Below are 15,764 nucleotides of genomic sequence, written 5' to 3'. Positions count from 1 at the left end.
TAACATACTGACTATTCCCTGATTGTTGTCTAACATACTGACTACTCCCTGATTGTTGTCTAACATACTGACTATACCCTGATTGTGGTCTAACATACTGACTATTCCCTGATTGTTGTCTAACATACTGACTATTCCCTGATTGTTGTCTAACATACTGACTATTCCCTGATTGTTGTCTAACATACTGACTACTCCCTGATTGTTGTCTAACATACTGACTATACCCTGATTGTGGTCTAACATACTGACTATTCCCTGATTGTTGTCTAACATACTGACTATTCCCTGGTTGTTGTCTAACATACTGACTATTCCCTGATTGTTGTCTAACATACTGACTACTCCCTGATTGTTGTCTAACATACTGACCATTCCCTGATTGTTGTCTAACATACTGACTATTCCCTGATTGTTGTCTAAAATACTGACTATTCCCTGATTGTTGTCTAACATACTGACTATTCCCTGATTGTTGTCTAACATACTGACTATTCCCTGATTGTTGTCTAACATACTGACTACTCCCTGATTGTTGTCTAACATACTGACTATACCCTGATTGTGGTCTAACATACTGACTATTCCCTGATTGTTGTCTAACATACTGACTATTCCCTGATTGTTGTCTAACATACTGACTATTCCCTGATTGTTGTCTAACATACTGACTACTCCCTGATTGTTGTCTAACATACTGACTATACCCTGATTGTGGTCTAACATACTGACTATTCCCTGATTTTTGTCTAACATACTGACTATTCCCTGGTTGTAGTCTAACATACTGACTATTCCCTGATTGTTGTCTAACATACTGACTATTCCCTGATTGTTGTCTAACATACTGACTATTCCCTGATTGTTGTCTAACATACTGACTACTCCCTGATTGTTGTCTAACATACTGACTATTCCCTGATTGTTGTCTAACATACTGACTATTCCCTGATTGTTGTCTAACATACTGACTATTCCCTGGTTGTTGTCTAACATACTGACTATTCCCTGATTGATGTCTAACATACTGACTATTCCCTGATTGTTGTCTAACATACTGACTATTCCCTGATTGTTGTCTAACATACTGACTATTCCCTGATTGTTGTTTAACATACTGACTATTCCCTGATTGTTGTCTAAAATACTGACTATTCCCTGATTGTTGTCTAACATACTGACTACTCCCTGATTGTTGTCTAACATACTGACTATTCGCTGATTGTTGTCTAACATACTGACTACTCCCTGATTGTTGTCTAACATATTGACTATTCCCTGATTGTTGTCTAACATACTGACTATTCCCTGATTGTTGTCTAGCATACTGACTACTCCCTGATTGTTGTCTAACATACTGACTATTCCCTGATTGTTGTCTAACATACTGACTATTCCCTGATTGTTGTCTAACATACTGACTACTCCCTGATTGTTGTCTAACATACTGACTACTCCCTGATTGTTGTCTAACATACTGACTATTCCCTTGTTGTTGTCTAACATACTGACTATTCCCTGGTTGTTGGCTAACATACTGACTATTCCCTGGTTGTTGTCTAACATACTGACCATTCCCTGATTGTTGTCTAACATACTGACTATTCCCTGGTTGTTGTCTAACATACTGACTATTCCCTGATTGTGGTCTAACATACTGACTATTCCCTGATTGTTGTCTAACATACTGACTATTCCCTGATTGTGGTCTAACATACTGACTACTCCCTGATTGTTGTCTAACATACTGACTACTCCCTGATTGTTGTCTAAAATACTGACTATTCCCTGATTGTTGTCTAACATACTGACTACTCCCTGATTGTTGTCTAAAATACTGACTATTCCCTGATTGTTGTCTAACATACTGACTACTCCCTGATTGTTGTCTAACATACTGACTATTCCCTGATTGTTGTCTAACATACTGACTACTCCCTGATTGTTGTCTAATATACTGACTACTCCCTGATTGTTGTCTAACATACTGACTATTCCCTGATTGTTGTCTAACATACTGACTATTCCCTGATTGTTGTCTAACATACTGACTATACCCTGATTGTGGTCTAACATACTGACTACTCCCTGATTGTTGTCTAACATACTGACTACTCCCTGATTGTTGTCTAAAATACTGACTATTCCCTGATTGTTGTCTAACATACTGACTATTCCCTGATTGTTGTCTAACATACTGACTATTCCCTGATTGTTGTCTAACATACTGACTATTCCCTGATTGTTGTCTAAAATACTGACTATTCCCTGATTGTTGTCTAACATACTGACTATTCCCTGATTGTTGACTAAAATACTGATTATTCCCTGATTGTTGTCTAACATACTGACTATTCCCTGATTGTTGTCTATCATACTGACTATTCCCTGATTGTTGTCTAACATACTGACTATTCCCTGATTGTTGTCTAACATACTGACTATTCCCTGATTGTTGTCTATCATACTGACTATTCCCTGATTGTTGTCTAACATACTGACTATTCCCTGATTGTGGTCTAACATACTGACTATTCCCTGATTGTTGTCTAACATACTGACTACTCCCTGATTGTTGTCTAAAATACTGACTATTCCCTGATTGTTGTCTAACATACTGACTACTCCCTGATTGTTGTCTAACATACTGACTATTCCCTGATTGTTGTCTAACATACTGACTACTCCCTGATTGTTGTCTAATATACTGACTACTCCCTGATTGTTGTCTAACATACTGACTATTCCCTGATTGTTGTCTAACATACTGACTATACCCTGATTGTGGTCTAACATACTGACTACTCCCTGATTGTTGTCTAACATACTGACTACTCCCTGATTGTTGTCTAAAATACTGACTATTCCCTGATTGTTGTCTAACATACTGACTATTCCCTGATTGTTGTCTAACATACTGACTATTCCCTGATTGTTGTCAAAAATACTGACTATTCCCTGATTGTTGTCTAACATACTGACTATTCCCTGATTGTTGACTAAAATACTGATTATTCCCTGATTGTTGTCTAACATACTGACTATTCCCTGATTGTTGTCTATCATACTGCCTATTCCCTGATTGTTGTCTAACATACTGACTATTCCCTGATTGTTGTCTAACATACTGACTACTCCCTGATTGTTGTCTAACATACTGACTATTCCCTGATTGTTGTCTAACATACTGACTATTCCCTGATTGTTGTCTAACATACTGACTATACCCTGATTGTGGTCTAACATACTGACTATTCCCTGGTTGTTGGCTAACATACTGACTATTCCCTGGTTGTTGTCTAACATACTGACTATTCCCTGATTGTTGTCTAACATACTGACTATTCCCTGGTTGTTGTCTAACATACTGACTATTCCCTGGTTGTTGTCTAACATACTGACTATTCCCTGATTGTTGTCTAACATACTGACTATTCCCTGATTGTTGTCTAGCATACTGACTATTCCCTGATTGTTGTCTAGCATACTGACTATTCCCTGATTGTGGTCTAACATACTGACTATTCCCTGATTGTTGTCTAACATACTGACTACTCCCTGATTGTTGTCTAAAATACTGACTATTCCCTGATTGTTGTCTAACATACTGACTACTCCCTGATTGTTGTCTAACATACTGACTATTCCCTGATTGTTGTCTAACATACTGACTACTCCCTGATTGTTGTCTAATATACTGACTACTCCCTGATTGTTGTCTAACATACTGACTATTCCCTGATTGTTGTCTAACATACTGACTATTCCCTGATTGTTGTCTAACATACTGACTGTACCCTGATTGTGGTCTAACATACTGACTACTCCCTGATTGTTGTCTAACATACTGACTACTCCCTGATTGTTGTCTAAAATACTGACTATTCCCTGATTGTTGTCTAACATACTGACTATTCCCTGATTGTTGTCTAACATACTGACTATTCCCTGATTGTTGTCAAAAATACTGACTATTCCCTGATTGTTGTCTAACATACTGACTATTCCCTGATTGTTGACTAAAATACTGATTATTCCCTGATTGTTGTCTAACATACTGACTATTCCCTGATTGTTGTCTATCATACTGACTATTCCCTGATTGTTGTCTAACATACTGACTATTCCCTGATTGTTGTCTAACATACTGACTACTCCCTGATTGTTGTCTAACATACTGACTATTCCCTGATTGTTGTCTAACATACTGACTATTCCCTGATTGTTGTCTAACATACTGACTATACCCTGATTGTGGTCTAACATACTGACTATTCCCTGGTTGTTGGCTAACATACTGACTATTCCCTGGTTGTTGTCTAACATACTGACTATTCCCTGATTGTTGTCTAACATACTGACTATTCCCTGGTTGTTGTCTAACATACTGACTATTCCCTGGTTGTTGTCTAACATACTGACTATTCCCTGATTGTTGTCTAACATACTGACTATTCCCTGATTGTTGTCTAGCATACTGACTATTCCCTGATTGTTGTCTAGCATACTGACTATTCCCTGATTGTGGTCTAACATACTGACTATTCCCTGATTGTTGTCTAACATACTGACTACTCCCTGATTGTTGTCTAAAATACTGACTATTCCCTGATTGTTGTCTAACATACTGACTACTCCCTGATTGTTGTCTAACATACTGACTATTCCCTGATTGTTGTCTAACATACTGACTACTCCCTGATTGTTGTCTAATATACTGACTACTCCCTGATTGTTGTCTAACATACTGACTATTCCGTAATTGTTGTCTAACATACTGACTATTCCCTGATTGTTGTCTAACATACTGACTGTACCCTGATTGTGGTCTAACATACTGACTACTCCCTGATTGTTGTCTAACATACTGACTACTCCCTGATTGTTGTCTAAAATACTGACTATTCCCTGATTGTTGTCTAACATACTGACTATTCCCTGATTGTTGTCTAACATACTGACTATTCCCTGATTGTTGTCTAACATACTGACTATTCCCTGATTGTTGTCTAAAATACTGACTATTCCCTGATTGTTGTCTAACATACTGACTATTCCCTGATTGTTGACTAAAATACTGATTATTCCCTGATTGTTGTCCAACATACTGACTATTCCCTGATTGTTGTCTAACATACTGACTATTCCCTGATTGTTGTCTAACATACTGACTACTCCCTGATTGTTGTCTAACATACTGACTATTCCCTGATTGTTGTCTAACATACTGACTATTCCCTGATTGTTGTCTAACATACTGACTATTCCCTGATTGTTGTCTAACATACTGACTATTCCCTGATTGTGGTCTAACATACTGACTACTCCCTGATTGTTGTCTAAAATACTGACTATTCCCTGATTGTTGTCTAACATACTGACTATTCCCTGATTGTTGTCTAACATACTGACTATTCCCTGATTGTTGTCTAACATACTGACTACTCCCTGATTGTTGTCTAACATACTGACCATTCCCTGATTGTTGTCTAACATACTGACTACTCCCTGATTGTTGTCTAAAATACTGACTATTCCCTGATTGTTGTCTAACATACTGACTATTCCCTGATTGTTGTCTAACATACTGACTATTCCCTGATTGTTGTCTAACATACTGACTACTCCCTGATTGTTGTCTAACATACTGACTATACCCTGATTGTGGTCTAACATACTGACTATTCCCTGATTGTTGTCTAACATACTGACTATTCCCTGATTGTTGTCTAACATACTGACTATTCCCTGATTGTTGTCTAACATACTGACTACTCCCTGATTGTTGTCTAACATACTGACTATACCCTGATTGTGGTCTAACATACTGACTATTCCCTGATTGTTGTCTAACATACTGACTATTCCCTGGTTGTTGTCTAACATACTGACTACTCCCTGATTGTTGTCTAACATACTGACTACTCCCTGATTGTTGTCTAACATACTGACTATTCCCTGATTGTTGTCTAACATACTGACTACTCCCTGATTGTTGTCTAACATACTGACTATTCCCTGATTGTTGTCTAACATACTGACTATTCCCTGATTGTTGTCTAACATACTGACTATTCCCTGATTGTTGTCTAACATACTGACTACTCCCTGATTGTTGTCTAACATACTGACTATTCCCTGATTGTTGTCTAACATACTGACTATTCCCTGATTGTTGTCTAACATACTGACTACTCCCTGATTGTTGTCTAACATACTGACTATACCCTGATTGTGGTCTAACATACTGACTATTCCCTGATTGTTGTCTAACATACTGACTATACCCTGATTGTTGTCTAACATACTGACTATTCCCTGATTGTTGTCTAACATACTGACTACTCCCTGATTGTTGTCTAACATACTGACTATTCCCTGATTGTTGTCTAACATACTGACTATTCCCTGGTTGTTGTCTAACATACTGACTACTCCCTGATTGTTGTCTAACATACTGACTATTCCCTGATTGTTGTCTAACATACTGACTACTCCCTGATTGTTGTCTAACATACTGACTATTCCCTGATTGTTGTCTAACATACTGACTACTCCCTGATTGTTGTCTAACATACTGACTATTCCCTGGTTGTTGTCTAACATACTGACTATTCCCTGATTGTTGTCTAACATACTGACTATTCCCTGATTGTTGTCTAACATACTGACTATTCCCTGGTTGTTGTCTAATGACCAGGAAGCTGCGTGGAGACTACCCATCTAGAATCCTCATCAACCTGTCAGCCGCCCTGCTGGGTCTAAGTCTGATCTTCCTGCTGGACTCGTGGTTGTCGTCCTTCTCCAACTACTTCCTGTGCATCGTGACCGCCGCCACGCTGCACTACTTCCTGTTGGCCTCCTTCGCCTGGATGGGCCTGGAGGCGGTGCACATGTACTTCTCCCTGGTCAAGGTCTTCAACACCTACGTGCCCGCCTACATCCTCAAGTTCTGCGCTGTGGGCTGGGGTAATATTTATATATATTGACTATGTATTTAATCCCCATTTTAATTAACTTCATTCAACACACTTAAAGATATTTATTTATTACAGTTTGTCCCACTTGACCTTCCATAAGCAAGTGGTGAGAAGCAGGAGAGGTTCATGTTGGGGACAAACTAGTCCAGACTTTGACATGCAAACACAACATTCCTGCATCCATTATTTACATGACTGCCACCTTTGTGTCCTTTGATGAAGGAATGTTGTGAAAGGTGTGTGTGGTCCTTGCAGGTGTGAAAGGTGTGTGTGGTCCTTGCAGGTGTGAAAGGTGTGTGTGGTCCTTGCAGGTGTGAAAGGTGTGTGTGGTCCTTGCAGGTGTGAAAGGTGTGTGTGGTCCTTGCAGGTGTGAAAGGTGTGTGTGGTCCTTGCAGGTGTGAAAGGTGTGTGTGGTCCTTGCAGGTGTGAAAGGTGTGTGTGGTCCTTGCAGGTGTGAAAGGTGTGTGTGGTCCTTGCAGGTGTGAAAGGTGTGTGTGGTCCTTGCAGGTGTGAAAGGTGTGTGTGGTCCTTGCAGGTGTGCCCCTGCTGGTAGTCTGCCTGGTGCTGGCCGTAGACAAAGATGCTTACGGCAGCTCAGCATCCTCCCAGTCTGCAGCCTTGCTTCACTCCACTCAGTCCTTGTGAGTCTTGCCCAAAACTCCACTTGTCACACCCACAAGTGGTCACACCCACACCCACAAGTAGTCACACCCACACCCACAAGTAGTCACACTCACAAGTAGTCACACTCACAAGTAGTCACACCCACACCCACAAGTAGTCACACCCACACCCACAAGTAGTCACACTCACAAGTAGTCACACTCACAAGTAGTCACACCCACACCCACAAGTAGTCACACCCACACCCACAAGTAGTCACACCCACAAGTAGTCACACCCACACCCACAAGTAGTCACACCCACAAGTAGTCACACCCACAAGTAGTCACACCCACAAGTAGTCACACCCACACCCACAAGTAGTCACACCCACAAGTAGTCACACCCACACCCACAAGTAGTCACACCCACAAGTAGTCACACCCACACCCACAAGTAGTCACACCCACACCCACAAGTAGTCACACCCACAAGTAGTCACACCCACACCCACAAGTAGTCACACCCACAAGTAGTCACACCCACACCCACAAGTAGTCACACCCACACCCACAAGTAGTCACACCCACAAGTAGTCACACCCACACCCACAAGTAGTCACACCCACAAGTAGTCACACTCACAAGTAGTCACACCCACACCCACAAGTAGTCACACCCATACCCACAAGGAGTCACACCCACAAGTAGTCACACCCACACCCACAAGTAGTCACACCCACACCCACAACCACAAGTAGTCACACCCACACCCACACCCACAAGTAGTCACACCCACAAGTAGTCACACCCACACGTAGTCACACCCACAAGTAGTCACACCCACACCCACAAGTAGTCACACCCACACCCACAAGTAGTCACACCCACACCCACACCCACAAGTAGTCACACCCACAAGTAGTCACACTCACAAGTAGTCACACCCACACCCACAAGTAGTCACACCCATACCCACAAGGAGTCACACCCACAAGTAGTCACACCCACAAGTAGTCACACCCACACCCACAAGTAGTCACACCCACAAGTAGTCACACCCACACCCACACCCACAAGTAGTCACACCCACACCCACAAGTAGTCACACCCACAAGTAGTCACACCCACACCCACAAGTAGTCACACCCACACCCACAAGTAGTCACACCCACAAGTAGTCACACCCACAAGTAGTCACACCCACAAGTAGTCACACCCACACGTAGTCACACCCACAAGTAGTCACACCCACACCCACAAGTAGTCACACCCACAAGTAGTCCACACCCACAAGTAGTCACACCCACACCCACAAGTAGTCACACCCACAAGTAGTCCACACCCACACCTGCCTGGGCTTTTCACCACATAATACATATATAAATAAAACTTCTTTTTGCAGAGTATTGTTGTCCCGATAACAATATTTTGATACCGGTACCAAAATGTGTTTCCATACTTTTCTAAATAAAGGGGAGCACAAAAAATGTCATTATTGTCTTTATTGTAACAACAAATGTTAGTGTACATGAAACATAAGTTTATTATTGTCATTTAGTCCTTCAATAAAATAGACATCTTGTCTTTTAGTAGTAAGTAAACAAACAAAGACTCCTAATTAGTATGCAGTAACATATTGTGTCATTTATACACCTGTTATGTTGTACACATTATGAGGGACAAACTGTAAAAAATTGATTATTAATCTACTTGTTCATTTGTGGCATGAAGTCTTCTGACACATGAAGTCACAACACATGAAATCACTACACATGAAGTCTTCTGACACATGAAGTCTTGTGACACATGAAGTCTTGTGACACATGAAGTCACAACCCATGAAGTCTTGTGACACATGAAGTCTTGTGACACATGAAGTCTTGTGACACATGAAGTCTTGTGACACATGAAGTCACAACCCATGAAGTCTTGTGACACATGAAGTCTTGTGACACATGAAGTCTTGTGACACATGAAGTCACAACCCATGAAGTCTTGTGACACATGAAGTCACAACCCATGAAGTCTTGTGACACATGAAGTCACAACCCATGAAGTCTTGTGACACATGAAGTCACAACCCATGAAGTCTTGTGACACATGACGTCTTCTGACACATGAAGTCTTGTGACACATGAAGTCTTGTGACACATGAAGTCACAACCCATGAAGTCTTGTGACACATGAAGTCACAACCCATGAAGTCTTGTGACACATGAAGTCACAACCCATGAAGTCTTGTGACACATGAAGTCACAACCCATGAAGTCTTGTGACACATGACGTCTTCTGACACATGAAGTCTTGTGACACATGAAGTCTTCTGACACATGAAGTCACAACACATGAAGTATTGTGACACATGAAGTCTTCTGACACATGAAGTCTTGTGACACATGAAGTCTTCTGACACATGAAGTCTTCTGACACATGAAGTCTTGTGACACATGAAGTCTTCTGACACATGAAGTCTTCTGACACATGAAGTCTTCTGACACATGAAGTCACAACACATGAAGTATTGTGACACATGAAGTCACAACCCATGAAGTCTTGTGACACATGACGTCTTCTGACACATGAAGTCTTGTGACACATGAAGTCTTCTGACACATTAAGTCTTCTGACACATGAAGTCTTGTGACACATGAAGTCTTCTGACACATGAAGTCTTCTGACACATGAAGTCTTGTGACACATGAAGTCTTCTGACACATGAAGTCTTCTGACACATGAAGTCTTGTGACACATGAAGTCTTCTGACACATTAAGTCTTCTGACACATGAAGTCTTGTGACACATGAAGTCACAACCCATGAAGTCTTGTGACACATGAAGTCACAACCCATGAAGTCTTGTGACACATGAAGTCACAACCCATGAAGTCTTGTGACACATGAAGTCTTGTGACACATGAAGTCTTCTGACACATGAAGTCTGGTGACACATGAAGTCTTCTGACACATGAAGTCTTCTGACACATGAAGTCTGGTGACACATGAAGTCTTCTGACACATGAAGTCTTCTGACACATGAAGTCTGGTGACACATGAAGTCTTCTGACACATGAAGTCTTCTGACACATGAAGTCTGGTGACACATGAAGTCTTCTGACACATGAAGTCTTCTGACACATGAAGTCTGGTGACACATGAAGTCTTCTGACACATGAAGTCTTCTGACACATAAAGTCTTGTGACACATGAAGTCTTCTGACACATAAAGTCTTGTGACACATGAAGTCTTGTGACACATGAAGTCTCCAGTCTTGATGAAGTCCCTCCCACTTGTTGTGTCGCCCCCTAGCTGCTGGCTTCAGAATGACGTCTTCTTCTACGTGACGGTGGTGGCCTTGGTGCTTCTGGTCCTCTTGTGCAACACCTGCGTGTTCCTGGTGGTCCTGGTCCAGATCCGCCGGATGGGCGCCAACAAGCCGAGGGCCCACAGCCGCCGCAGCGTGCAGGACTTGAAGGCGGCGGCTAGTCTCACGGTGCTGCTGGGCCTCACCTGGCTGATGGGCTTCTTCTCCTTCGGACCCGGCAGAGTGGTGATGATGTACCTGTTCACCATCTGTAACACCTTGCAAGGTAAACACAGGAAGTATTGAAGGTAAACACAGGAAGTATTGAAGGTAAACACAGGAAGTATTGAAGGTAAACACAGGAAGTATTGAAGGTAAACACAGAAAGTATTGAAGGTAAACACAGGAAGTATTGAAGGTAAACACAGGAAGTATTGAAGGTAAACACAGGAAGTATTGAAGGTAAACACAGGAGGTATTGAAGGTAAACACAGGAAGTATTGAAGGTAAACACAGGAGGTATTAAAGGTAAACACAAGAAGTATTGAAGGTAAACACAGGAAGTATTGAAGGTAAACACAGGAGGTATTAAAGGTAAACACAGGAAGTATTGAAGGTAAACACAGGAAGTATTGAAGGTAAACACAGGAAGTATTGAAGGTAAACACAGGAAGTATTGAGGGTAAACACAGGAAGTATTGAAGGTAAACACAGGAGGTATTGAAGGTAAACACAGGAAGTATTGAAGGTAAACACAGGAAGTATTGAGGGTAAACACAGGAAGTATTGAAGGTAAACACAGGAGGTATTGAAGGTAAACACAGGAAGTATTGAAGGTAAACACAGGAAGTATTGAAGGTAAACACAGGAAGTATTAAAGGTAAACACAGGAAGTATTGAAGGTAAACACAGGAAGTATTGAAGGTAAACACAGGAAGTATTGAAGGTAAACACAGGAAGTATTAAAGGTAAACACAGGAAGTATTGAAGGTTAACACAGGAAGTATTGAAGGTTAACACAGGAAGTATTAAAGGTAAACACAGGAAGTATTGAAGGTTAACACAGGAAGTATTGAAGGTAAACACAGGAAGTACTGAAGATAAACACAGGAAGTATTGAAAGTCAACACAGGAGGTATTAAAGGTAAACACAAGAAGTATTGAAGGTAAAGACAGGAAGTATTAAAGGTAAACACAGGAAGTATTGAAGGTAAACACAGGAAGTATTGAAGGTAAACACAGGAAGTATTGAAGGTAAACACAGGAAGTATTAAAGGTAAACACAGGAAGTATTGAAGGTAAACACAGGAAGTATTAAAGGTAAACACAGGAAGTATTGAAGGTAAAAACAGGAAGTATTGAAGGTAAACACAGGAAGTATTGAGGGTAAACACAGGAAGTATTGAAGGTAAACACAGGAAGTATTGAAGGTAAACACAGGAGGTATTGAGGGTAAACACAGGAAGTATTGAAGGTAAACACAGGAAGTATTGAGGGTAAACACAGGAAGTATTGAAGGTAAACACAGGAGGTATTGAGGGTACACACAGGAAGTATTGAAGGTAAACACAGGAGGTATTGAAGGTAAACACAGGAAGTATTGAAGGTAAACACAGGAAGTATTAAAGGTAAACACAGGAAGTATTGAAGTGAAGTGAATTACATTTATATAGCGCTTTTTCTCAAGTGACTCAAAGCGCTTTACATTGTGAAACCCAATATCTAAGTTACATTTAAACCAGTGTGGGTGGCACTGGGAGCAGGTGGGTAAAGTGTCTTGCCCAAGGACACAACGGCAGTGACTAGGATGGCGGAAGCGGGGATCGAACCTGCAACCCTCAAGTTGCTGGCACGGCCGCTCTACCAACCGAGCTACACCGTCCGTATTGAAGGTAAAAACAGGAAGTATTGAAGGTAAACACAGGAAGTATTGAGGGTAAACACAGGAAGTATTGAAGGTAAACACAGGAAGTATTGAAGGTAAACACAGGAAGTATTGAAGGTAAACACAGGAAGTATTGAAGGTATGTATGCTATGGAGCACTTCATGTGGCCAGCCATGATAATAACATACTGTATTATTCTGTACTAATACTGTAATAACAATAATCATAACTACACAAATAATAATAATAATTCATATTTAATAATACATCCAAATAATATACATATACAGTATATACACACACATATACCGTAATTTCCGGACTATAAGCCGCTACTTTTTCCCCTCGTTCTGGTCCCTGCGGCTTATACAAGGGTGCGGCTTATATACGGCCTGTTCTTCTCCGACACCGACGAAGAGGATTTCGGTGGTTTTAGTACGCAGGAGGAAGACGATGACGCAATGATTAAAGACTGACTTTTCATATACCGGTAGGCTGGTTATTTTGATAACGTACAGGTGAGCACTTTGTATTACTTTGCAGCGTTGTATTATTTGTACTCTGCACGAATGCTGTTCGCCATGTCAAAGATGTGAAAGTTTGATTGAATGATTGAAAGATTTATTGTTAATAAATGGGACGCTTTGCGTTCCCAAACAGTCATCTCTGTCCCGACAATCCCCTCCGTGGTAGCAGGAACCCCTATATACTACGCTAATTACACATCAAAACCCTGCGGCTTATAGTCGGGTGCGGCTTATATATGGAGCAATCTGTATGTTCCCCTAAATTTAGCTGGTGCGGCTTATAGTCAGGTGCGGCTTATAGTCCGGAAATTACGGTATATAAATATATATGTAATTGTAACTATATATATATATATATATATATATATATATATATATATATATACAGCTATACACATACACACACACACACACATATATATATATATATATATATATATATATATATATGTATATATATATGTATATATATATTGTTGTATATATATACATATACATAAATATACACTAATATATAAATATATTTATTATATACATATATATGTATATATATATATGTATATATATATAGATATATGTATATGTATATATATATATATATATATATGTATACAGTATATATACATAAATATATATAAATATATATATATATATGTATATATTATATACACATACATATATACACACACATATAAATATATATCTAAATATTACATATTACATGTATATACATATATGTGTGTATGGATATATATATATATATATATATATATATATATATATATATATATATATATATATATATACAAATACGTGTGTGTATAAGTGTGTGAGTGTGTGGGTGTGTGTGTGGCATGCTGAGCCTTTCCTTTTCCTCTAGTGCGGTGTTCGTTAACCATAGGGCCGGGGCCCATAGTTATAAATATGTGTTTCTCAGCTGTGGTCCGTATGGGCCTCAGTGCTACTCAGTTGTAATACACTTTCCCACCACTTGGGGCAGTAACGACAATATCAAACAGACAGAAGTCTGGACAGTTGAGTTAAGAAACACATTTGTTATTCATTTAATGTATCTATTTTTGCAAAACATAATTGTGTGTAAATACATTTTGTGTATTTGTTTTTCTCACAAGACTGACCTTAGTCGAAGGCTCATGTGTTAAATAAAGAGATATGATAATTGAATATGATTAAAATCAAGCACAAAATGACTAATATTAATATTTGAGTGTGTCCCGGGCCTTTTTTGGAGTGAAAAATTGGGCCCAGAGGTCACAAAAGTTAAGAACCCCCTCTCTCGTCCTCCAGTGATAATAGTACTTGGAAGAAACTTGGTTAATATAGTATCTTAGTAGCAGCTTGGCAGAAAAGGGGGGTACTCGTGGTGTAATGCAGTCCAGCCAAAACCTCACAACCCCTTCAGATGAGACGCTTGCTGCCCGCTGTCCGGTGCGGCTCTTAAGGCGTCAGTGAGCTGGGTTTACGTAACCTTCTTTGCAAATCAACTTTGACAACCGCTGCCAAATGGATTCCTCTCCTTTTGTGGACTTTGTGTGATTTCCAAATGTTCCTTGTGCTGCCCACAGGCTTCCTGGTCTTCTTCTTCCACTGCCTGATGAAGGAAAACGTGCGCAAACAATGGCGGCTCCACCTGGGCTGTGGACCTTTAAGACTCCGTCAGGTGTCAGGTACCTTTCCTCCCCAGGCCGTGTGTTTAATGAGGCGACACATGTTCCCCTGACCTCTCTGTGTTCAGACTGGAGCCGCTCCACCACGCCCGGCGGTCGCAAAAACCAGGTCATGACCTCGGACTCTGTACACACCTCCTCTCTGGGGGACATCTCCCACTCCTCCGCCGGCTCCAACAAGCACAGGATGTACCTGGGCGAGCACATTCTAGCAACACCCCAAATGACAACAAGTAAATAGTGGTCAAGTGTGTCCAAATGCAAAATGTCTTTCTAAGTTGAATATTTGTCCAAGCTGTGAAGTATAAAAGATGTCCTGTTGTGTGTCTTCTTACTTTCAGCTGAAACATTCAAATAAAACATTGTCATGATTAACCAGCTTTCTTTTTCCTGACTCTTCCTCCTTACTAAGTATTTACTATTACCCAATTCTTGTCTAACATACTAACAATACCCTGATTTTTGCCTGTACGGAACACACTTTTTCAATTCTTCTCCAGCATATTTAAAATGTACTAACTTCTCTTATTTTGACTACAGCTGCTGCATATTCCCTCATTCTATTTTTACTAGGCCCTGTTTTTTGTCTAACATACTGACTGTATGTTAGTGTTCCCTGGTTCTTGAGAAACGTGCTGACTGTTCCCTGACTTTTGTCTGAACACTATACTGACTATTTCCTCATTTTTGACTAACACTTTAACTAATCACTGATGACTATTCCCTGATTTCATGGTTTATGGTTTGAGTGTCTAACATACTGACTATTCCCTGATT

General features: G+C 40.3%; 1 protein-coding gene across 1 annotated transcript in view; it reads left to right on the top strand.

The window, feature by feature from the left end:
• The window catches only part of LOC133648079 (adhesion G-protein coupled receptor G2-like), a 55,087-nt gene extending 39,859 nt beyond the window's left edge, over window positions 1-15,228 (top strand). Inside the window, exons 16-20 of the mRNA XM_062043858.1 lie at window positions 6,701-6,969; window positions 7,516-7,621; window positions 10,892-11,172; window positions 14,886-14,987; window positions 15,056-15,228. Of these exons, the coding sequence (XP_061899842.1) occupies window positions 6,701-6,969; window positions 7,516-7,621; window positions 10,892-11,172; window positions 14,886-14,987; window positions 15,056-15,228 (931 nt within the window). The remainder of the gene's footprint in view (window positions 1-6,700; window positions 6,970-7,515; window positions 7,622-10,891; window positions 11,173-14,885; window positions 14,988-15,055) is intronic.
• Window positions 15,229-15,764: the final 536 nt, after the last annotated feature.

This window comes from Entelurus aequoreus, linkage group LG04 (assembly GCF_033978785.1).
Source record: "Entelurus aequoreus isolate RoL-2023_Sb linkage group LG04, RoL_Eaeq_v1.1, whole genome shotgun sequence".
Classification (NCBI taxonomy): Eukaryota; Metazoa; Chordata; class Actinopteri; order Syngnathiformes; family Syngnathidae; genus Entelurus; species Entelurus aequoreus.
Note: the sequence above shows the minus strand (reverse complement) of the source record. Positions and strands in the feature narration are given on the sequence as shown.